This window comes from Canis lupus, chromosome 2 (assembly GCF_048164855.1).
Source record: "Canis lupus baileyi chromosome 2, mCanLup2.hap1, whole genome shotgun sequence".
NCBI classification, from domain to species: Eukaryota; Metazoa; Chordata; class Mammalia; order Carnivora; family Canidae; genus Canis; species Canis lupus.
Genome location: NC_132839.1, coordinates 8,839,087 through 8,865,180, shown reverse-complemented (window position 1 = coordinate 8,865,180; position 26,094 = coordinate 8,839,087). Strand labels below are relative to the sequence as shown.

The 26,094-nt window shown below is 37.7% G+C and overlaps 1 protein-coding gene across 1 annotated transcript in view; it reads right to left on the bottom strand.

Moving 5' to 3' along the window:
* LOC140611915 (uncharacterized) overlaps positions 1 to 26,094 on the bottom strand; it is a 100,581-nt gene that overhangs the window by 58,705 nt on the left and 15,782 nt on the right. The window contains exons 4-6 of the mRNA XM_072789024.1: positions 20,523 to 20,690; positions 13,956 to 14,057; positions 1,114 to 1,224 (exon numbers count right to left, since the gene is read on the bottom strand). Coding sequence (XP_072645125.1) covers positions 1,114 to 1,224; positions 13,956 to 14,057; positions 20,523 to 20,690 — 381 coding nt within the window. The remainder of the gene's footprint in view (positions 1 to 1,113; positions 1,225 to 13,955; positions 14,058 to 20,522; positions 20,691 to 26,094) is intronic.

Here is a 26,094-nt window from a genome sequence, read left to right as displayed (position 1 = left end):
GTTGCTGCACATGCTCACTGATAGTGTCCTTGGATTCTGGTGCACCCAGCACAGGACAAGTCCTACAGGGCAGCCAAAACCTCAGCTAAATTCTACATCAAAAAGGTACAGAATAACTTATCAGGAGACAAGAAATGTTAGTGATTTTCTTGCCCGGTCTCCACTCAAGAAGGCTCTCGCTGTGCTAACCCTCAGCGTGATGGCAGCATGAGAAAGGACAAGCAAGACCTAGTGTTCAGCAAGGTATACTTAGGGCACGTGTGGCCCTAATGCACGAATGTTTATACCCCAATTAGTCCAAGAATACATTTCAGGAGCATGGAGATATGTGTGCAGCCTTTGGGAGGCCGGGATTAGGACACCTCACCAAATAGTCCCTTGATGGAACACAGCATTTACCGGTTGTGTATTTGGAAGTCTGGCGGGGAGATAAGGATTTGTCACGTGGTGCCAAAGACAGAAATTTGTTCTACAGAGAGGAAGACAGTTTTAACCTTTCCACAAAATCTAAGTGGGTTCAAGGGTAGGCAGGGGCATGCGTTATCATTGTTCCCTTGCGGGCTCCATCTGGGGCAGGCTTGCTTTAAAGGCAGGCCTCCAGTGGCCCGAGGAGCATCTGTAGGAGCTGAAGATTTGTGATTTCTTTCTTCCTCTCTCTCTTTTAACATTAAAACCCCCAAGGCTCTTAACATCAAAACCGATGGAAAGAAAGGAAAAGGAAAGGAAAAGGAAGAGAGGAAGGAACCAAGAGGCAAGGCAGGGAGAGAGGACAGGAGGAAGAAAGGAGGAGACGTAGTAAAGGGTTCTTGTACTGAGAACGCCATTGCGTTGAGTTTTTCATGGCAAGGAGTTTAGGAACACATTTCTGTAAGAGAGCACATTTTTGAGGCCATTTCCTGGCTCCACGTAGCTGGCTGTGGATCCAGAAGGAACGCGGGGCAGAGACATGGTTTAGTTCCTAGGAGCTGATGAGAAGCAAGGTGCTAAGGGGAGCTTCTGGGGAGAAGTGCATTTGCACCCAGGGTGCAGGGGCCCTCCCGTGTTGGAATGCCCGGTGTAGCCAAGCTCTCTGAGACTTCGGGTGAGCTGTGAGCTGGGGGCTGGCCCACCTACCTTTCCTGGCAAGGTGCACAGCTTCTGCATGCTCCACGCTGGTGACCTCCGTGCCATTGACAGCCAGCACCACGTCTCCCATCTGGAGGCCAGCTTCCTCTGCAGCACTGTCTGTAAGTGGATGGACAACAAGGGTCTCATTGAGGAGGGGTCCCAAATTGAGGGCCCTGCCGTTTGTCCTCTCTCTAAAAGGCTCTGTCTCTAAAGGGCCTCTCTTTCCAACTTGAGACAATTGCCTCTGTCATTAATAAGAAGCAAAATGCTATCCTCGCAGCCTCCCTTTTCATTTCCCGGACGACGCGGTTTCTTTGCACATTCAGCCGGGCGTCTGCATGGCCTCTTTGCAGTATAATAGCCAGGCTGCTCAGAAACTCAATCTATTCATCCTCCAGAAGGTTCAACTGCTAGTTCTCATTCCTTCATTGCTGCTAGGTCTCTTTGTAACCCTGAGAAAATCGCTTAACCTCAATATCTTCATCCATAAAAAGGGGGGTGGGGGCAGTGCTTCTCCGCAGGATTGTTGAGGGAACAAGTAATTGAAATACTTATGAAGTTGTGGCAAAAACAGATCTTGGAGTAGTCAGGAAAGAAAAAAAAAGAAATAAAGAGCTGCTTTCACTTTGATTGTGGAGGCTCCTTTCTGAGCCATCTCCGAAAGGAAACCAAAAATAGTCTAAGCCTTAGGATTTAGGCTTCAGAAGGTGGGGAGGATCTCTCCAGAGGCTATTTATTTTATCTCCTGGTTTCCTAGCATCTGCATTTACTGTAACATACCTAATATTCTCTAAGGGTAAGAGAGGCGTAATAAGTCATTTCAAGGTTAATTCGTTTTAGATAAGCTCTCCCCTATATTGGACCAAGATTCTTTCTGTCGTAGTTTAAATCCTTTTTTTTCTTTTTTTTTTACATCAGTTTAAGCCCATTTCCTCTTTTTAAAAAATGACTTTTAATGAGTCTTATTTAAAACTTTTTTAGTTTTTGATTCCAGTATAATTAACATGCAGTATTATATTCATTTCAGGTGTACAATACAATGAATCAACAATTCTGTACATTATGCAGTACTCATCACAAGTGCACTCCTTAATCCCCATCACCTGCTTCTCTCATCCCCCCACCCCCAAACCCCCACATACATACCTCCCCTCTGGTAACCAGCACTTGTTCTCTATAGAGTTAACAGTCTGTTTCTTGGTGTGTCTGTCTCTTTTCTTCCTTTGCTCACTTGCTTTCGTTTCTTAAAATTACATACATGAGTAAAATCATATGGTATTTATCTTTCTCTGACTGACTTATTCCAGTTAACATTACACTCTTTATCTCCAATCATGTTATTGCAAATGCCAAGATTTCATTCTTTTTTATGGCTGAATAATGTTTCATTTCATATATATATATATATATATATGAATATGAATATATATATATTCTTTATCCATTCATCTATCAATGCACACTTGTGCTGCTTCCATATCTTGGCTATTGTAAGTAATGGTGCACATAAGGGTGCATATATCTCTTCATATTAGGGTTTTTGTATTCTTTGGGTAAATACCCAGTTGTGCGATTACTGGGTCAAAAGGTAGTTCTATTTCTAACTTTTTGGGGCACCTCCGTACTGTTTTCCATGGCGACTGCACCAGTTTGCATTCCCACCAACAGCACAAGAGGGTTCCTTTTTCCTCCACGCCCTCATCAACACTTGTTGTTTCTTGTGTTTTTTATTTTAGCCATTTTGACGGGTGTGAAGTGACCTCTCATGGTAGTTTTGATTTGTATTTCCCTGGTGATGAGTGAGGTTGAGCATCTTTTCATATGTCCGTTGGCCATCTGGATGTCTTCTTTGGAAAAATGTCTGTTCATATCTTCTGCTTATTTTTAAATTGGATTATTTGTTTTTGGTGTTGAGTTGTATCAGTTCTTCATGTATTTTGGATACTAACCCTTTATCAGATATGTCATTTGCAAATATCTTCTCCCATCAGTAGGTTCCTTTTAGTTTTGTTGATTGTTTCCTTTGCTGTGCAGAAGCTTTTTATTTTGATGCAATCCCAATAGTTTGTTTTTGCTTTTATTTTCCTTGCCTCAGGAGACCTACCTAGAAAAATGTTGCTCTGATAGAGAAATTACTGCCTGTGCTCTCTTCTAGGCCTTTAATGGTTTCAAGTCTCACATTTAAGTCTTTAATCCAGTTTGAGTTTATTTTTGTATATGGTATAAGAAAATGGTCCAGTTTTTCTTTTTTATGTAGTTGTCCAGTGTTCCCAGCACCATTTATTGAAGAGACTATCTTTTTCCCATTTCATATTTTTGCCCAGAAGAAAAAGGAGTAAAAGGCAAACTGATAGGGAAGAAGTATTTTTCTCTATATAGAAAAACTTAAAGATTCCCCCAGAAAGCTACTAGAAGTGATAAATGAATTTAGTAAAATAGCAAGATACAAAATCAAAGTACAGAAATATGCTGCACTTCTATACACCAATAATGATGCAGCAGAAAGAGAAATTAAGGAAACAATTCTATTTAAAGTTACACCAAAATAATAAATAATAAAATAACTGGGAATAAGCTTGACCAAATAAAACTATAAAACACTGATAAAGAAATTGAAAATGACACAAAGAAATAGAAAGACATTCCATGCTCATGGATTAGAAGAACAGAGATTGTTAAAATGTCTATATTACCCAAAGCAATCTACACATTTAATGCAATTCCTATTAAAATACCAACAGCATTTTTTACAGAGCTAGAACAAGCAACCCTAAAATTTGTATGGAACCACCAGAGACCCCAAATAGCCAAAGTAATGTTGAAAAATAAAAATAAGACTGGAGGTATCACAATTCCAGACTTCAAGTAATAGTACATAGCTTGCAGTAATCAGAACAGTATAGTACTGGCACAGAGATAGACACATAGATCAATAGAATAGAATAGAGAGCCCAAAAATTAACCTACAATTTTATGGGAAATTAATTTTTTACAAAGGAAGAAGTAATAAGCAGTGGGAAAAAGTCTCTTCAACAAATGGTGTTGGGAGCACTGGACAGCTACATGTGAAAGAATGAAACTGGACCACTTTCTTACACTACATACAAAAATAAACTCAGAATGAAGTAAGTACCTAAATGTGAGATCTGGAACCATAAAAATCCTAGAAGAAATACTAGGTAGCAATTTCTTTGACATCGGCTATAGCAACATTTTCCATTTCTTCTTTCTTAGACCTTAGCGCTGGGTTCATGTTCATGGACTTGCAGAGCATTATGCAGCAATATTAGGCTGTCATTACCTAAAGTATCCTCAGAGACTTTAAATCTTAAAGTATGACTCAATTGGTGAGGTAACATGACTTTGAATATTTTTAGCAATGACTATGGTTTGTTTAAGTCTGTTTATAATAGTATGGGAGGTCTTCTGTGCTTGAATAAGCAATGGCCAATCAATGTAGGAAGGTTAAGCAAAAAGTAATAAGTGATATAGCCTTCACTTACATAATAGCATCCTTAAGATAAATTAAAGTCTCTTGGCGTGGTTGACCATTTGAATAATTCTTTTCCATAGTCTTAAAGGGCTCAAAGGACTTGCTCATGGGAATGCCTTCTGAATTGAATTCCAAAATGACAATATATGTCCAGAAACAACTTCTTACCAATTTTTGTACTCTGTGTAATCACATATGATGTCTTATCTATAGTAGTTTTCCAATAAATACATAGTGAATGAACAAATGGATGACCTAAAATTATATTTTCAAGAAACTTAGAATTACTGGGGAAAATATATGCACGATCAAAAAGAAAAATAACTTTGTAATATGGTAGTGGCAAGTGTAAAATAAATGAAAAGGTAATAGGTATTATGAAACTTCAGAAAAGGGAATTCTCACTCCCATCAGAGTAGTTAAGAAAGACTTTCCAAAGGAAGTGGAATTTTGTCTGACCTTGATGAATAAATAGATTCTCCTTAATGTAAAGTAATGAAGAATACATGGTGATGTAGACTGCTGGGTGTTCACAAACCCAAATCCTTTTCTGTCTGGGATCACAGTTGGACAGCTTTCCTTGGGCTCTCTTGCAACTGGGTAGGCAATGTGATTGAGTTCTGGCCATTGGAATATGGACAGAAATGGTGTGTGTCACTGTCAGGCCTGGCCTATAAAAACAGACCACCCTTCATATTCTTTTCCCATATACCTACCAGATGCAGATGCCTTCAAGAACAAATAAGCTTAGATCTTGAAATATTACATGGGGGCAAACCTACCCTCCAACCAAGAACATCCACACTGGATAGTTCACGTGAGAGACTAATGAGACTTTATCTTAAGCCATTAATCATTTTTGTTGCCAAAGCTAGTATAACCTCAAACAGTCAGTGATCCGTGAAGGAGAAGTCTTCTGAGCAAAAGTATACGAGCAGAATGTTTTAAGACATGCCAAAAACTTAGTGACTCAGGCAATTAGAGCAGAGGTTGTGGGTGAGTAGGAGCAGTGTGGTGGGTAAGGTTGGAAAGGTAGCCCGTATGTAAAGGATCTTGAGTTTAAAGATGAATTTGTACTTGATATTTTAGCAACAGAGATCCATTAAAAGTTTATGAGCAGAAAATAGATATGCGGTAGTTTTTAGAAGATTCATTTAATATGTGGAAAGATTAAGATAAGCAGATCAGCGAGGATAGTATTATTATAAGAATTAAAACAAGCCTGCAATATGACTCTGGAAACAAGAACTGGAAATGAATGGAAGGCGTTACATGCTGTTATTTATTTAGGTATTTCCAATGCCTAATAATCTTTGGCACGTGGTAGGGGCTTTAAAAAATTTGGCTAAATGTATGTAGGTCTTTTTTTTTTTTTTGATATACCGAAATAACCATTGAAAATATTCATTGAGCTGGTGGAAAAGTAACTTTGACAATGAGATATGAGAAGGGCCTGAGAAATTGATTTAGAATTTATAAACAAAGGGACAGGTATAAGGAGAAAAATAAAGAAAACTAAGGACAAAATCTTGAAGAATAAAGAAGAGCCAAAGAAGAACATAGAGAAGGTGCAAGTAGATCCTAGAGAACATGGAAGTAAAAGATAAATAAAAGCAAGAGAAGATTTTCAAGATGGAGAGAATGGTTAACAGTTCTATCGTGGCAGCACAAAAATAACCACCACAATAACAGTTTAATTCCTACTCTATTTGAGAAGTCTAGAATAAGGATTGAGGAAAAATGACTAAATTTGAAGATAGGAAAGTAAATGATAATCACATAATTTTAAGGGGTATGATGGAAGGGAGAGATGATGTTTAAGCTCTTTGTGCTCATGGATACATGCTACATGATTGACTAGATAGAGTCATAAACTGCTATAATCAAAGGTGTGAGAGTTTAATAAAAGGTCTTCTCTCCCAGGTAAAAATTATTTTACTAAAAAAATTATTTTACTTAAATGATCCATCAATGTGGAAATAATTCATTTTTTAGCAAGTTTATTTAAAGCGTAAAAATAAATGGTCTTTCGTATATTCATGGAGTTGTGCAGTCATCACCACAATCTAATTTTAGATCATTTTTGTCACCCCAGAAACTCTATAACCATAGCAGTCACTCTATTTCCCCCAACCTCTCAGCTCTATGTCACCACTAATCTATGGGCCTCCATGGCCTTCCTATTGAGGACATTTCTTGTAAGTGCAATTATGCAATATTTACTCTTCTGTGTTTTGTGTCATTGACTTGGCAACATATTTTCAAGATTCATCCAAATTGTATCAGGCACTATATTCCTTTTAGTTGATGAATAAATGTTTTTATTGTAAGGGCCTAGCACATTTTGTTTATCTGTTCATCAGTGGGTGGGAATTTGCATTGTTTTCACTTTTTGGATAAATAATGCTGCCAAGAGAATTTGTGCGCAAGCATTTTGTTTGTGGACTTATGTTTTCATTTGTCTTAGGTATGTACCTAGGAGTGGAATTGCTGGGTCAACTGGTCACTCTGTGTTTAACATTTTGGGGAATGAACAGACTGCTTTCCAAAGTAGCTATGTCCTCTTACATTCCTATCAGCATTGTATGAGCATTCTGGATTTCTCCACATTCTTGCCAAGACTGGTCATTCTTGACTTTTTGATGATAGTCATCCTAGTGGGTGTGTAGTGATATTTCACCGTGGCTTTCTTTTGCATTTTCCTGTTGACTACTTATATTGAATGTGTGTGTGTGTGTGTGTGTGTGTGTGTGTGTGTGTGTGCGCGCGCGCGCATGCCCTCACGCACTTATTGGCTATTTCTTTATCCTCTTTGGAGAAATCTCTACTCAAATCCTTTGCACTTTTTAAGATTGTGTTATTTATCTTTGTATTATTTTGAGAGTGAAAATGATACTTGTTTGTAGAAAATTATTTCTGCAGTGTAACCCTTCTTGACAGCTCATTGGATTGCTTTTAGCTATAATTATAGATTGCATTGACTATGTTACTCTGTTTTACAATGCGAACCACAAATTTTCCCTTTATTAATTATGGTGAGAGTTTGAGGCAGTATGACTTCTTTTTTTTTTTTTTTTTAAATTTTTATTTATTTATGATAGTCACAGAGAGAGAGAGAGAGAGAGGCAGAGACACAGGCAGAGGGAGAAGCAGGCTCCATGCACCGGGAGCCCGATGTGGGATTCGATCCCGGGTCTCCAGGATCGTGCCCTGGGCCAAAGGCAGGCGCCAAACCACTGCGCCACCCAGGGATCCCGAGGCAGTATGACTTCTTGAAGGAGGGAGATATTTCAAGGTGACCATGTAATATCCCACACAGTGGATAGTCCTACTTGAGGCGATTCTTGGGAGCAGTTGGAAGTATTTACGTCCTGCGTGGCACTGGAAGGATTGAGGTGGTAGGAAAACAAGACCAGGGTTTTTGTAAGTTTGTTTCCCTAACAGGATACTTGACTGCATAGTTTTATGTTTATTATAAAGAGTTAAATGCTGAGCTCCTCCATCCTTTGATGCATTTTTACATATAATGCAGAAACCAAAAACTTATAATTAAAATGGGGGCTTGTCCCTTCATTTAAAAAAAAATTGTACTATAACAGTAGTATTTTAAATTCGAGAACTTCCAGAAAGATGGGCCTGTCCATAATTTCCTCTATGGTTTATCCATCCCTAAATGTATAGTTTTCTTTTCAAGTTTGCTTGGTATCAAAGTTGGAACATCTGTTTCTTTTGTTTATGCCAACAGATCTCATAAGCATTTAGGCTTTCATAGAAAATGTTCATGCAAATGCCAGCCGGGTGTGGGCAATTAGTTATGTAAGCTACAAGCAAACTCCCTCTCTGTATAGTTATGGATAATCATTTCCATCCCACCTACAGGTCTCCCTGCTTTATCTTTTTATCTTCAGTGTGTAATTAAGCCTCTCTAGTGCATCCAGAACAATGTTTTGTGGTGTGAATGAGATTTTCAGAAGTGCTGAAAATACGTGTAATTTTAAAGTCCCTCAACCCCTCATTTAGCAGATTTGACTAGACAATGGATTTCAGAGGTTGCTCTTCAGCATTGAGGAATACATTTTAAAAAAAGAGAAGTAGACTCAGCAGCTACATGAATCCCTGCCAGGGCAGCACTTTCTGATGTTGAATAAAATCCTAGGTTAACTATGTATTGTACCATTTCTGCTACAGCAGGGATCCTTCAGCTTTTCCTATTACAAAACCTAGGGCCCCCTAAATACAAAGTCACTTGCAATGCAAACATTCTGATTTGTTTCCCATTTGAATGGATGAGATACAGTTAACTATCTCATTTGAACAGTTACAAAGGTATCAGAAAATAAAGAAATCGTAACACTTTATTAAACTGCATTTCCTTATTTTATCTAGAAAGACAGTCATGAACAACGTTTTGGATATTTTGCAAAAATCGGACTAAACTTATCAAGTCAGACCTGTTTGATTTTTAAAGCGTGGTCATTTTTATTTTCCTTCTGAGTTCTATTTCTTCATTTAACATTAATCTTGTGAAGGCAGAGGTAGAAAGAAGAGAGTAGGGACAGGGAAAGAGGGAAGGGGAGAGAGAAAATGGAGGGAAAGATGAGGACAAATAGATTGGGAAGGTGGGAAACATCCGCCAATAGGTTCCCCATGAATAAACATTTATTTTCTTAAGGACAAATGCCTTTTAAAAACATAGTAAAAACTCAGAAACCACTTTATGATAAAAAGTTGCCTATTCTTTGTGTCTATATAGAAATAATTAAGCCCACAATTGTTTTTGTCATTGTTTCTCTTGTTAATTTGAAGGGCACTAAGGGGTCAAGCAAGGTTGACACAGGCAAAATTTGCCATTTTTATCTTTTGTCACCTGAGTTCCTCTTCTGCTCTTCTCCCCACTTGCTTGGGGTCTCCCCTTCTACACCCAAATTCCACCAACATTTGGGTAAAACCCCTCTCTTCCCCAATCATTAAGGGATTTATTTGCTAAATAATCATTTATATGTTTGAATAACTGGTTAAACTTTAATTGAAAAAACTGAAATATGACTTCCATTGAAATTCATTTGTATCAAAGTAAAAAAGTATAAAATATACCCTTGCATTTGTACTTTTAATATCTAATTATAGACTAAACAAGTTTTTTTTTTTCCCCAGATGAAAGAATTTTCAGCTTAATTACTTGGCCCTTTGCTTTCCTATAAATATGTTAGAATATCATTGAATTTTTTTTTTTTTTTTTTTTTTTTTTTTTTACTGATAAAACGAAGTCAAAAACAAAGGCAGCTACGCTTACTAGAATTTTAGTTAGGATTCCATGTAATCTGTTTTAGAAAGAATTGACATCATTCAATATTAAGGCTTAAAAATGATACATATGTCTTTCCTGCTGTTAATTTAGGTGTTCCTCAATTTCTTTCTATATTTTATTATTTTCTTTTTTTTTTTTAATTTTTATTTATTCATGATAGGCACACAGTGAGAGAGAGAGAGGCAGAGACACAGGCAGAGGGAGAAGCAGGCTCCATGCACCGGGAGCCTGACGTGGGATTCGATCCCGGGTCTCCAGGATCGCGCCCTGGGCCAAAGGCAGGCGCCAAACCACTGCGCCACCCAGGGATCCCTATTTTATTATTTTCAAAGTAGTATTCATTATACCTTCATTAGAATTATTCCTATCGATAGGCTTTTTTTTTCTCTCTCTCTTTCTAAGGCTTTCCATTCCTACCTTCTCTGGAGGTCTTAGAGCTACACTGCCCAGAAGTGCCTTCACCTGCCACACTTTGATAGTCTCACGTCACACTGAGGTTACACTCTCACTAGGAAGTCACCCGTGCCAGCCAGTGACTGAATTTGTTGGGTGTCCTGCCACCAGGCTCTTTCTGGCCAATGCAGGATTTCTCTAATGAACACTCTTTACTCTGGGGCTTCCTGTCCACCTGTCTCAGAATTTTTCAGAGCTATGCTGCAGTTTGAGGTTCTAACTATGCAGTCATGTTTCCTTCTCTGTCTCCCTTCACAAGTGCCAGACCTCCACTGTGGGGCCTTCAGAAGGTTTTTCTGCCCATTTATGCTCTTTTGTCTGTCATAGTGATTTCCTTCAGTCTTTTACACATCTGTTTTCATATTCATGACTTATTTCTCACACAACAGGAAGTCCTTTTATTACCTTAGAGAAATTTGCATCAATTCCCTACTTACTGATGTTTCTGTAAGCCATGAGAAAGTGGGAAAATTGACCTTCAATTGGAAAAGAAGGAAAGGAGGAACAGATAAAAAAAAAAAAAAATTGAGTACATTTGAAAGGGCCAGGGTGAGATTTCTGATGAATGGAGAATAGAGATGAGAAATCTTGAAGAAGATAATCCAGGCCTGCAAGTTTGAAGAAGGTTCAGGAAGAGGAGAGAAATTTTAAATTGGATAAAAATGCTCAAACTTTGATTATCAATACACTAGACCAACCTGTTGTTCTGTGATTTTTGTATGGACTTTTAATGACAAAACAACAGTACTGTTTATTGTCTAAGAGAGACTACAAAAATTGAGATCCATCCCAGAACTCCCCCAGAGCAGCGAAGAATGGGTCTATAATGAAGCTTAATGGAGAAAAAGCTATTTTATGTCAGACATTGAATCCTGCTCAACTGTAAAAGGTATTTGAGATAATGTCAGTTCAACTGTGTAACTAAGAGGAGTTGATGCGATTTTTAAGGTATTGAATGTTTTTTCTTAACAGTTGAGAATGAATTAGGTCAACTCAAGTCATGAAACATTCAAAGGCAATTCTTTGATAAGAATAATAGGATTTTTAAAGAATGTGACTAGATGGAAATAATAAATCAAGAAAAGAAAGAATACCACCTTCGTGTGCACTATGCAACGTTTGTTGGTTTGTGTGACTTGTTTATCACTCGGTGGGTGCAGAGTGTCATGGTGTCAGTATGGCTTGAGGCTGAGTGGTTGTAGAGTTCCTTGAGGTTCCTCTCACATCTTTTCCATCTCTTCTCCAGTATGTGATGGGCTGGGTTAGGCAAAGCAGCATTGTTCCACTCTCAAGTCCAGGGCTCACCCTGGTTTCCTAGCAACTCAGGCAGGCTATCCTCTTGCATTTGGCTTAAGTGAAACAGTTCACAGTGTTCCCTAGGGGACCCAGAAACCCGAGGACATTTGAGGGTTGAAGCCCATCCCTTCTGTCTTTATGACTCTGGTGTGCCACGAGAAGGCTGGAACTGCTGAAATCATTTTGAATCCAAATGGGAAGCTTGTAACACCAAGGAAATTGGGGTCAAAGAATTCATACCTTTGATGAAATTGAGCTACAGAAACAAATCAAACACCTGCGCTGTCTCAGAACCTTCAACTTTTGTGAGTCCATAAACTCCCTTCGTGACTTAAACCATTATCAGTCAGATTTCTTACTAGTTGCAACAGAGGGTCCTAACTGATAGAAGTCACAGGGAAAGAACTCTGTTTCCGGGGATAGAAATTCTTAGATCCGAATCCTGCAGTTGTCATGATGTAGTTGATTAACTTTAGGCCAGTTGCTCAACTAGTTTAAGCCTTAATATATTTTTCATCTGCGGGATCCCTGGGTGGCGCAGCGGTTTGGCGCCTGCCTTTGGCCCAGGGCGCGATCCTGGGGACCCGGGATCGAATCCCACGTCGGGCTCCCGGTGCGTGGAGCCTGCTTCTCCCTCTGCCTGTGTCTCTGCCTCTCTCTCTCTCTCTGTATGACTATCATAAATAAATAAAAATTATAAAAAAAAATATATATATATTTTTCATCTGCTAAATGGAAGTGATCATGTCACGTTTCAAGTTCTGTTGCATTGATTACATGGGAGGACATATATCAAGTGCCCTGCTCATAATAGGTACCCAATGAATATGATAGCTTTTATATTTAAAGTAAATTTAATTTCCATTGTGATATTATAAATAAGTAAATTTCCTTTTTTGAAAACATCAATTAATGTGTAATAGACATCCAAACTACTTAGAACTGTTAGTTCCCTCTTTCTTAAAGAAGACAAATCCTCTGTGTTACACAGAATCTATGCCATGGATCACCTGGTAACTTGTACAAAGAACTTTCCATAGGAAGGGTTCTAAAACTATAAAACTTCCTTGTTGCATGAGGAATATCTCACTTACTACTTAGATACTCAATATTTCTTTCCTTTTATCCCATGCACTGAGAATTCATTGGAAAATTCTGTTCATACAAAGAATATGTGATGGTCTGACCCACTGTTTCCCACCGGTATCACCCAGGACCGTGGAATGCTGGACTAGGAGGCAACAATTTCATGAGCTCAGCTGTCACTCCTCTGGCCTTTCCCAGAGCTGAGTGGTCATCCACTTTTTAACAGATCTGAGAACACATTCCCAGCGGAATCACAGAGCATACAGTGGAAGGAACACCTGAATGCTGACAAGCAAAGGAAAATGAAATGTGACCTCGGGTGATAATGGCCCAGGGAAGGAATTATGGCACAAGGGCAGAGCAGGAAGGGTTGTAATACTGCTGGGTGGTACTCCTCCCTTCCTCTCTGCCCTATGCTCCCCAGCTTTTATCCCTAAGGTTCTCATAGTCATTCAACAAGTATTTTGGGGCATCTCCTCTATTGCCTTTAAGACACTGCACAAAGTAGTGAGGATAAAATGGTGGATGAAATAAAGTTTCTGACCTTGGTGAATTCACAGTCCAGATGGGGACGATAATGTAATTCAGAGACACCCCCTCCCCCTTCTCGGCCCTGGGCCTCTTCTAATGCAGCATGCTGGGTGTAGATAATCTTTATCTTATAGTCCTGCCAATCTTAGTCTTCTGGCTCCATTTTTTTCATAGGCTTGACCTCAGATGATTCTTCCATTATATAGGTCAGGGAGTAAAGGATCTAATGTTGATGAGGTATTTATGAATTTCTAATTGGCTTATTAGGAAATAAAGAAATCTGAGAGGCTGTAAGGAAAATAATTTGGGGGTAATGGAACTCCTCCCAGGAACTATTAGATACAAACAGATTGGCGATTGCCAATTCCTAAGACCCTTCCTACCTGCAGAGCCCTGTAACCCTGTTTCCACAGGTACAGGTAGGGCTCTTTGTAGGGAGACCGAGGCCCGATGGCTACCAGGGGAGCGTGTTCCATCAGGAAAGCATGGTCTTTTAAAAAGTATTTGATCGTGATGTGGGCTCTTTGAATCACCACGAGTTTTGATAAACTGAGATTTAGAAATTGCTTCTATTGCATGTGTGTGCTTTATGGGATATATCAAAGGCTGTTTATCATGTTGTGTGAGGTTTGAGACATTCGTTCTGCTCTGAATGCAAGCTGCTATAGCGAGGCAACTTACTAGCATCCACTTCGGTGACCACGATTGGCTTGGAGAATTCAATTCGGAATCCCCAGGGATAATCACCGGTTCCTTTGAACAGCTTCACGGTTCGCTCTCGAACTGAAGGAGAAGCAAAGAGGGCATTCTTTTGAGTTACTCTTTAGATACCACAAATATGGTCATAACAGTAGATAGCATTTATTGCTGGTTTATGACATGCCAGACCTAATAAAAATGTTCTAACCACTTATTAGTATTATCCAATTTAATCTTTATATCAGCCTGTTATTCTTTTTTTGGAGGGGAGGAAACTGAGGCACAGTGAGCTGTTTTTCGGGTTGTTTTGTCTTGTTTTTGTTTTAGAGAGAGAGTGGGGGAAGGAGCAAAAGGAGAGGTAGAGAGAGAATCTTAAGCAGGTTCCACACTCAGGGCTTTATCTCACGACCCTGAGATTATGACCTGAGCTGAAATCAAGGGTTGGATGCTTAACTGACTGAGCCACCCAGGTGCCCCCAGACAACGAGAGGTTCAACAACTCGCCTGGGTCATATGGTGAGTAAGGGGTGGTGCTCACCACCCCACGGCCGCATGACTCCCGAAAGGCAGCTCAGCCTTACAGGTCTGAGTCACTCAGGTCCAATGTCCTAACAATAGGACTGGTGTTGCAAAGTTATACATGGAAATAAGAAAACAGAATCCTCAGCTGTACATTTAAGTCTTACAGGAACCCAAAAAAGCCTGAATAACTGAGTTTCTCAGAAAAAGCAGGAACTGCTGGGAGGACCTTCCAGGTGTTGTAAGTGTAAGATTGCGTCGTACTGAAGGTGGGGAGTTCACAGTAAGAATTTATGGATTTTTACATTAGTCTAATGATCTTTAATTGATGTGGCCTTGCTATTTCTCAGTCTGATTTTCTATATATCTGCTCCATTTCTCCTCCTGCTACCTTCATAGCCTCTTTTCTATATAAATGTGTGTAGATCTGTGTGTGTGTGTGTGTGTGTGTGTGTGTTTCTTCATAGCTTCTGCTCACTAATGAGTTTGGCTTATTTATAACTTCTGCTCACTCATGGACCCTCTTGACTTTTCTCTACCTCAAGACATTTTAACTTCTGTGCTCAGTACCATAAGGGCATCTTCCCACATCAAATTTGTGAAAGTGAGAATCTCACAGGTTGAAAACATCTCTGCTCATAACTCTATGGGCTGTTACTCTTCATTGGTGACAAAAGGGCAGGATTGTAAGGCTGCAAATATGTCTCTGCAGGTCTGTTCCTTTTATAGCAGGTCAGTTTACATAACAGGAGATGTGGACATTGTAAGCATTTTGTCTTTTACTGTATATGGACATTTTGTTTTTTATTTAGAAGAAAAGTTATGCCTAAGTCATGTTAGAATATAAAACTGAAATAAAACATCTGAAGGGATTATGTGATCTCAGATGGATCCATTTTTTTAAATAAGTGTTGACAAAGTTATCCAATGAAGAATGATAAACAAAAAGCTTCAAAATACTGAGTGTTGGGTTGTATTTATGGTCAGGTTCACCAGAGAGAATCATTACCTTAATACTGGAAAAATTAATCTGCCCCCAACAATTACACTTTATGATGGTATACTTAATTGGGTGAGTTTTCTTTTCTATATGTTAATATCTAAAAAATGATAAAGAATAAATCATAATAAAGAATAATTAATGATAAACTCCCTGAGCTCCATAAGTGAATTATTAGTAAGAGGCCTATTGTTAAGTCTCTGGGGGGAAAAGTCAGGTAATTAATTATAAAACAAGAATGCTTGTCTATTAATAAGGACAGGGCAAATTCACACCATAAAACATAATTTAATAGAATCCCTTTATATTAAAAAAATAGGAGAATTTACGGGTAATTTATTTTTCTGCTTCTTTCCAACCCTTCTTTGATATTTCTGTATTTCAATTCTCATGTCTCAGAGAGTTTTAGATCTTCCTCTGGACTGGAGATCAAGGACATTTCTTCATTGAAGGTTGCATCCTCTTTAGATCCATATTCAAAGGCTGTTATGGAATGCCTAATGTAGGCAAATTATGGATAGAATTAGAAGCAATTGAGAGGTCAAAGGAACTCTTAAGAATTTAAAATGATTGACTCCACAATTATATTTTGAGTAGGAAAAAAAACCCCACTCCAAATTTCCATTTGATGAGGAATCTCTTCCTGGCCGTCCCTGACCTTTGAAGATACTATTATTATTAATTTACATTACAGTTTAAAGATTTCTAATTACAGAGTTTGTAAGAAGATTTGCCATTGCTTTATTAAATTTTCTCTCAGCTATTCTGAGGTAAATTAGTGGGGTTTTCTAAAATTAAATTTCCTATAAGAAGTGACAAATACAGTAATAAGTTAGGCAATATATCCACATGTTCTTGGATGTGACCTCCTGCTTGGTCAGTCAGCTAGGGAGCAAAAATATTGCTAAAAACAAGGAAATAAGCGTCTCTGTCTTTAGTGATCCATTATAACGTAATAGTAGAAGTTATTCATTCACAAACATTTACTAGGTATCTACTGTTTGTCCAGGTGTTTTCCTTTGTGTTACGATTGTAATGGTAAAGATGGGCAAGAGACTTTTTCTCATGAACTTTTCATGCCAGACCCTGGCTGCCAAAGTTGGCAACCATTTAAAGAGAAGGATAGGCTCTTCATGTACATTCCTGAAGGAATGTTTATCTTTCCAATTTGTCTGAAGAAAATACACTGTTTTACTGCTGTTGAGAACAATATGGGGAAAACATGGCAAAGTTGCCAGGAAGGTACTAGTGTAACCCAATCCTAAAGCTCTTTCCTCTGCTCTGCTCTATGCTCCTGGGAAGATTTCCATCCTTTTGTTAATCTCCTTTTGGCCGTCATTTTATATCACTGTTTTGATTGTCATTGACTGGATCTCAGTATAATTTAAGGGACAGAAATAAGAAATTCAAGGACACGGAAATGGATATTTTCACAATCTGCAACAGGCTGGTAGCCAATCAGGGCAGAAAGAAGATCAGAAATCCTATTTCTGACCTCGGTAGAAATCATTTCTAACATCTCATGTCAAAATGTTTTGCTCCCTCTAGGTTACTCTCTTGATACTGTCTTCTGCTTTTGACAGATTGATTACCCAACAGATATTTGTTTAATGGAATATATTTATTGTGTTGATTCAAATCAAATCATGTTCGTTGTTTTGTTTTCATATTCCATGAGACTGTTAAGATAGCTAATGCTTTCAAGGCTGCAGTGATAGTGCTTTTTTTTTCTTTCTTCTTCGTTCAGGCAAATTGAATGTCAACAATGTATGTGAAAGTATAAACAATTCCATGAAGTCTTTAAATGGTGAACTCAACTGTAGCATTCTCCTGTGGAGAGGAGACAATCAAAATATGTTGCAATATGTTCCTCTCCCATCCTCAAGACAGTTTTCTCATATTTTAAGATTTACAGGCCTGGTTTCCTCTGCCACTGTCTGGTAGATAATCTATGAGTGCCACACAGCTGCTGAAAAGCCACAAATGAATGTCATTGTCTTTTCAGAGACTTTGTGGGCACATCTTCAAGTAATTTTTCCCCTCAAATAACACACTTCCTTGGAATCATCTTGTTAGATGTAAAAGTTCAAAGGAAGGGTAAATATTTCCATAAAAATAAGACCATTCACATATTAAAAATACCCTAAAACTTTTTTGTTGCTCCTTCAATATGCTTTTTTTGTTTTTTAATTTAGGGGGGGGGGGGAGAGAACACAAGCACAAGGGGCAGAGGGAGAGAAAGAGAGAATCCTAAGTAGGTTCGATATTCAGTGCAGAGCCTGACATGGGGCTTGATCCCAGGACCCTGAGATCATGACCTGAGCCCAGACTAAGAGTTGGATGCTTAACTGACTGAGACACCCAGGAGCCCCTCAATATACTTCTAGAGTGATGCAAACCTTTATCTATTTCTTCCATTTATAGAAGGGCTCTTTTAGGGGATTAAGATTGATTTTTTTTAAGTGTAAAATTTGTTCTCATGAAATACATGCTGGTAGATATAAATTAGTATGTCAGTATCTTAAAATGCCATTAGGTTGATAAAGATATTTTTCAGTTAAAAAATTATTCATTTGTCTCCAGCTCATCTTTCCTCTCAATCTCCGTTTTCTTCCATTGATCTCTCAATATCATGTAGTTAAGAACATCAGCATCTGCTAACGCTTTCAAGTCTTGGTAACAGTAAGAAAGAACAACTGCTACATTCTTGAACTACATTTATTAAGTTTCATTTTAATAAATAGTATTATGAAACTCACTTGCAGCATTTAAGCATTTTGTTTTTCTTATGTGTGATATATATATATATATATTACATGGGAATGCACATCATATGTATATATCCACACATAAGGGAAATTTTTGGCAAACTTGAACACATTTTTTTAACCAAAGTGAATAATAGTGAATCAATCAAATGCTTTATTTCTTGATGACCATAAGCAGTTGCGGAAATGGCAAGAATGTGCTTTTTTTACAGGTATCATATATCATGTGTTAGCCAAGATATTGTGGGGGAGTAATTGTATTTTATTCATCTTATGTTTTCATACCTGCCTGCCATAAACAAATTGGCAATAAATACTCATAAATTTACTAAGTATCAAGTAATAGCAATTGTTTAGAATTCATAGAGAATATATATGAGTACATACAAACGTGAATAGATATTTAACATTCATCCAAAGTTCTCATGATAATTAAGAAAAACAGGAGTGAGAGAAATAGTCAAGATAGATAGAAATTGCTAATTATACTGATCACATATATAATTTCATTTCATTTTTTATAAGCACCATAAGACAGAGAGATAATAACAATAAATGATTTTTCAAAGGTCATGTAGTTGCCAAATTTCTGAGTAGTACTGAAATCTGGGACTTTTTATTCATTCATTCATTCATTCATTCATTCATTCAACAAATACATATTCGCTTCCTATGATGAGGCACGCAGTGTCCTAGGTGCTTGAAATACACCAGAGAACAAATAGAAATCTGAACATCCCAAATTGTACTTTCAGTCAGGTGGTCTTTCTCTATACTATTCTATTACTCAAATAAAAGTTAAATATACAAATAATTTAAAACATTTATTCCTAAATCCTCATCATTTCTTTTAATTTTCAAAAATTCCAATCTGAATTCTTTGAATTTTTAGATTTAGAGTGTTATACTTACTTTCCAATGAATTTTAGATTTAGAGTCTTATACTTACTTTCCAATGAATGGTTAAGCTAATTATGATATGAATATAAATAAATATTCTAAATTCACAAAATATTGTATTATTTTATGCATGTACATAGGAACTCATTTCAATTTACCACTTTGCCTGTACTGAAAATAATAAGTACATCTTTGTAAAATCTGTTACTTCTCACTGTGTATCTTTAACAACTTCCACTAGTGCCTGAACCACAGTAGACATGATATTTGTTAAATGTATGATTGTATAGTTAATTTAAAACCTTATTTGCACCCCAAATCTTTGCTTGCTCAAGTTAAATTGTTAAGTATTCATCAAGGTCATTTATATCAATAAACCATAAGTTTAAAAAACCTCTATACCTTAAATTTTACAGCAAAGATTGCATGAAATAATTTCACATGCTAAAACTTGTAATTCAGGTATAAGTGTTTTTTTAATCATTAGGCTGTTATTGCATTGGAGAAATATACATAGTTTCAGTAAACTAAAAATTTCATAAAAATTATGAAATTATTAGAATGCTAATCAAATCTGCAAAAACACATTAAAACACTTATATTAAGTGAAGATATAATGAATAAATATTAAAAGTAAAAAACAGGCTATAAAATCTTATGTCTCAAACTATATACATGATAATATCAAATACATATTTCATGTATGTTTAAAAACAAAACTAGACCTATGTGTAATATCTAAATAATAATTTAAAAATGCAAAAACAATGAAATGGTTATATTTTGTTGTTGGAACAATAGATGTTACTTGTTCATATATATATTTTTAAATAGTCTATTTTTTTTAATAGTATTTTTAGGGACTTCTGGGTGGCTCAGTGGTTGAGTGTCTGCCTTGGGGTCAGGGCGTGATCCTGGGGTCCTGGGATTGAGTCCCAGATCGGGCTCCCCATGGGGAGCCTGCTTCTCCCTCTGCCTGTATTTTTGCCTCTCTCTCCCTCTCTCTGTGTCTCTCATGAATAAATAAATAAAAATCTTTAATAAAATAATAAAATAAAATAAAATATAAAATAAAATAAAAGAGTGTTTTTACCCCTAGAATGGAAAATACTCAACTCTTCCTGCATTAATCTTTACACCAACTTTGGAATTACAATTCAATGTTTGAATGAGCTCTTAACACAGTTTTACTTTTAATAGCTTCAGATTCTTTCACAATATTAGGAAATACATCGTATATGTATATATACGTCCCTCACACTCCACCCTGTGTGCATTTTGCCCACTTCAGAGACTTGCCTGGAGCTTGGTTACAAGTTCTCGAAGGCGTTTATTTTATACCATTAACTGTAGAGTCCTTACCAGCTACCGGTCGGGGTTTTTTACTAAGACATCTGGGACTGTCCTCAGGATCCCCATCATCTCCTCGGAAAACCCACGCTGCTGAGTGGAAATTCTCCGTGTAGAATCCTTTTTCCTCAAGATCAACTCGAAAGCCAAGATCCAAAGAACAGCCATCTTCTGAGGTGACTGAGGAGCAGAAAGGGGGTAACGTGAATCATGCCCTGGCAAGAAAGGAGATGCACCCACGCTGATGGCCAAGGTGGGAAAGCAGCCGAACCTGTGCTGGGGAGACTCTTGACTGAAGGCAGAGAGTCTTCCTCCAAAACAAGGGGCTAAGTTTATTAGGCAGTTCTTTCGGGAAGAACTTGGATAACCTTAAAATATCATAAATAAAACAGGCATTGCTGAGGGGCCTAGACGCTGGAAGTCAGTACCCTAGAGAGAGTACTCTGAATTTTTTTGTTGAGGAAAATCTAGAGAAAATAATTATTTTGAGATTTACATATTAATACTTAGGGGTCAAGAGGAAGCCATGTAAGACAGAATGAGAATCTGTTAAAAATTCTAAGCATAAGGGAAAAAGAAAATTGCTCTTGTCTTTCTGTGCTTTGAAGAAGGCACTGCAGAAACATGCATTCCTGAAAAACTCTCTGAGGTCTTACCTTAGAATAAAGCAAAGAGGGAGGCAGGTAAAGTTTCATTTGACAGTTTCATTCGTAGCACTTTTGAATTTCTGTGTATTTGTGAGTCTCTTGGCTAGTGTGGAAGGCTGAGCTAGTTAAGACACTAACATCGCTCTCCTGTATTTGCTTCTAAGTGTTCCTTCGAGGCCCTGTTTAGGTCATTCAAACCTGAACAAAGTCATGCCCCCAGGCCTTTCAGTCTTTTAAGCGTGCAGAATTAAGAAGCAGTGTTTCAGAACCAAAATATAATTTAAAGAAAAGCCTAAATCCGTGACCTGCATTTCTCAGGTATCATGAAGCAGGGGCAGGGTGTGGTTGAGACATCACAGAATGCTTCTTCAATGACACATCACTTCTCTTTCAGTCTCTTCTCATAGACTACATATAGTTGTTCCAATTCCTTTTTCTCAAAAAAGAGGTAAAATCTCTTCTTCCTTCTCCTCACCCTGTCTAGCAAGGCCATAGCACTGCTTCCCTTATAGAATACACCCATATTGATTTGGTTATAAATAAGAAAACCAGAAACAAAATATTGCATGTAGTAATAAAAATCTATTACTTCTAATAGTAGCTTCCACTATTACCTGGAATAATTTGATTTTGGGGGAGGGGAACAATTTATGATTGATCTAAATAAAAAATATGATTGAACAGAAGCTTTGCTTGATTGATCACAGATGATCTTTACATGCCATGGTGAAAGGGACCATTTCTCTAGTTTTCAGTTTCTTCTAATTTAGAAGCACCAGTTCCTTCTAGTTCACTGTGTCTTTGAGCTCCCTGGATTCTTTCCATCCAAGTCTGTTTTGTTTGTTTGATGGACAAATCCTCCATTATTGGTGCTCTTAGACATTCATATCTGGTATGCATTTCTTGAGAAAAAGAAACTACCGTAAGTGAGCTGGGACTGGCTCACAGTGGTTCACAATAACTCACTGTGCACATTTTCCCCTAACGTTGCAATTCAGGGAGGTCAGGCTGGTAGCTTGACACTGGTCAGGGTAGGAGTGTTTATGCAACAGAGACTGGCAAACATCACAAGTCAGGGCTGTTTTGTTTTTTGTTGTTTTTTTCCCTCCCTTTGGAGAGCTACTTGTTAAACATTTACCAGTACCCACATGAAGCAACACAGAAATCAGCTGTGTAACTTTCCCACATTCAAATTCAGGCCAACATAGCACAATCGTCTAAATTAAAACAATGACCATGTTTTCTTTGAGGTGAATTCTGTTTTGAATGAAAATGTGAACAATTTGTTTCACATTAGACATGAGGGAATTGAATTGTCTGCCATTTTATTTCTCAGTTTATCTAAGCCACAGACACTCACGTGGTGTCTCTTCAGAAACTTCGCAATAGAAACTGCAATTCATTTGGAGCTGCTGGAGCTAACATTGTTTAACGTGTGGTTTAAATTCTATCTCATTTATAGAGTCAGGATATGCTACTAATCCATGACTTAAAACCTGACAGCTTTATCGAGCATCATTACAGCTGGTGTTTCTCAGTCTGTTAATCTCACTCATCTCTGACTTCCTACATAATAACTGGAAAAGACATTAGGAATGACATATTTATGTATGTGGACACAGTTGATCAATGCATCTAGGCTGTGGGGAATGCTGACTAAGGCACACCAGGTAAATAACTTGAAGGCTGTAAACGAAAGTCAGAAAGGGCCTGCAAAATGGAGCTCTGATTTTTATACTCTCAAATGGCTCCTGTATCACAAACAGATGTGGCAAGAATTTGGGTCTAATTGTGTGAGGACACTTGATAGCATTTCCCTGATTTCATTCAGCTACAAAAATTAGTCTGGAAATGGCTTTTCCAAACATTAGCTGCCATGGAAATAAGAAAGGAGGGGATGGACAGAGAGAGAGAGAAAGAGAAAGGCAAGCAGGCACAAGAACTCTGTTTCTAAAAATAAGAGCTAACAATTACATTGTGCTTATTACATCAGCCTTTACAAAATACTCGTTTATGAATGATCCCAACAACACTATAAGCAAAGAACTATGTTTTCATCTTCACTTTCCCAAATGGGCATTCTGAGTCATGGATAGGGTAAGTGAATCATCCAGTCGCTCAGCTACAAATTAGCAGTAGAGCTGGGTTTCAAACCCAGATAGCTTAACCAGGAGTCTATGCTCTTCAACACAGCCCACTACCTCTGGTCGGACCACTCAGATCTGAACCTGGTTCATCTCTGAGAAAGTCCAAACAGGGTCTCACTTCTTGTGATACCACTTTATGATCCCCAAATAATACAGTGGAATGAAAGACATATGAGAATGTCTCAGGACATCTGGAACTGCATTGAGCATTTTATCCTTTTTTATTCTAAAGAGCAAAAAGAAGCGTTTTAGTTTTTCAAGAGCAAAGAAGTCCAAATCCAATTTCAGTAATACCAAGCATATACAAGAGCTCTTTCTGTTTTAAGGTTTCATTTATTAAAAGGCTCATCTCCACAAGCCAAATTTTGGAGACAAAGTTTTAGTGACAGAAGTACATTTGGATTTGTTTTTTTACTTGGCTCAAAGTTCCACCGGGGCAGTTGTTGAGAAATCTAGAAGCTCAAAGCTGCAGCAGGTGTGTGGCTTGCTGCTTCATTGGATTTTATCACAAATTTTATGTCTCAGTTTATGTAAGGGTATGTTGATTAGCTCTGTCTTGGTAACTGAATGAACAGAAAACTGTTCATCCACATAATCAAATCTGTTTGTAAATAAGTGAGCTGTTTTAACAGTATCTTGCATTCTGATAAAAACAAAGATCACTATAATTTAAAGACCTACCTATGCTTGGGGAAAAAGATAATAATAAAGATAAATCCATGAGCCCAGGAATCTATGTACTTTATATTCATAAATATTAAAAATGTAACTGAATATTTAAGGCCAAGGATTGGAAAAGATGCTTTAATACTTTAAAATCCTGCAGGGCTTCTCTAACTTTAGCAAGTACTATGTAGAAAGTAACTTTGCATTAGGCTTAAAGCTAGAAAGACAGGTCAATAAATTGTTATAATTCCTTTGGCTAATTTTCCTACCATTTAAAGTCAAATGTCACAGAGCTAAAAAAAAATGCAAAAAAAAGTGATTTTTGAAATATGATGTGTGAAAGAAGGCATCCTACATGCAGAGTCAAAATTTTTTAAAGTTTTCATCATTTTTATGTCAATCAAGATGGGCGGTAACATTCTTATATAATTTACATTCCTACTTTATCATTACATAGTATTCCAATATATCTTCCTCTTTATTTTCCCACTAACATCATATTTATCCAATTAACATGGTCAATCTTTTAAAAAACTCAATCCTCACTTCAGTCCACTTGTCCATCTCATTCCTACTTACCAATCCACAACCCCATCCTTCTGTAGAAATTTTGCCCACTCCTCAAATCCTTCTTCCTTGAGTCCTCCCCTTCCCTACATCCAGAATCGCTCTCTCCTTCCTCTGAACTCTCTAACCTCATCATGAGTTCCACATCTTATCTATCCCCATGGAGCCTACCCTGCACCATAGAGCAATTCTTTTAAGTTAATTCAACTCAATAAATGAGTAAAACATGAATGAATGCACCTGAAACCATTTAAACTGCAGATTCATGTCAAATGTTTCATGAAATCTCACTTGCTGTACAAAATAAAAACTACAAGGACAAGCATCGAAGATATAGGGATTCGACTAACATAGCAGTGTAGTCAATTATACTTCAATAATAAATTGTTTATAGAAATACTGAGGTTTGTTCTTAACTGTCTGCAAGAGACGACACTGCTGCATGCTGTCAATGTACCACTCGTGGACGTTTCTACACAGCTTAAACAAATGTGTGAGCTCAAAACCTATTGTTGCATTTGTCTGTGTGTCAGGACCATAATGAACATTTGCCCTCTTTGGTACTAAGAGAGCAGATGTGAAAATGTGGGTCCAAGGACAAGAATCATTCAGAAGGATTCTTCAGAGAAGATCAATGAGAGGACAGGAACCATTCTTCCCGGGGACTTTATATAAGGACCTTCAGCAGAAGTGGACTATGTGTTTCTGGTATTCTTATTTATAACCAAATTGTTCTTCCTTTGCGCTCTTCCTTCTTAGCTTTTACGATGCGTGGATCCTGATTAATGCTAACGGATTGTTGAATATCTTGATAATTTCAGTTGCATGGGGTTTAGAGGTAGGAGCTGCAATTGAATTTTCTGTGGCATAAAAGTGAGGAATTCCAAAGGTCCAGAAGGAAGAAAACGGAATTCAATCAATATGGGTGTATTCTATAAGGGAAGCAGTGCTAGGAAAGGGGCTCCTCGGGTGACTACAGGGCAGCATAGGAGCCTTCAAAGTAGAGTAGTATCTAGAGGAGATTTCAGATTATTTTCCAGGGAGTATGTGATATAAGTCCTCTGTGTGCCCTTGAATGTCTTCAGAAGGTTCTCCTCTCTCTCGCTTAACGTGAGTATATTCTTTGCGGGACCCGAATCAATGGGGCCAGGGGTAGTTGTATCTGATTTATATGCATAATACAAGATTTGTATTCATAGGTGAAAAGAAACAAAATTATTCATCTCAAGACTAGGGATGATTCTAGTACACTGTGAACAAAACCTCTTTCCTCTTTCACAGCCTGAATACTGAGGATCAAAGCCACCTAATCCCATACACCTTACTGTCTAAATTAACATGACCTTATTCCATAGACTTTATTAACACAGTTTTATTTTCCCTTGGACACTTGGCCAGGTGGATACCTTCACTGTTCATTATAAGGAACTTCTCTCCAAACCACCACCTCTTCAGTAGAAAGCACCAACAGAAAGTTTATTTTCTTAGTCTCTTTGAAACCCTCAAATCCTCATTTTGCCTTTTCTGTAAGTCTTGACCTGTTAAACCATGATCCTT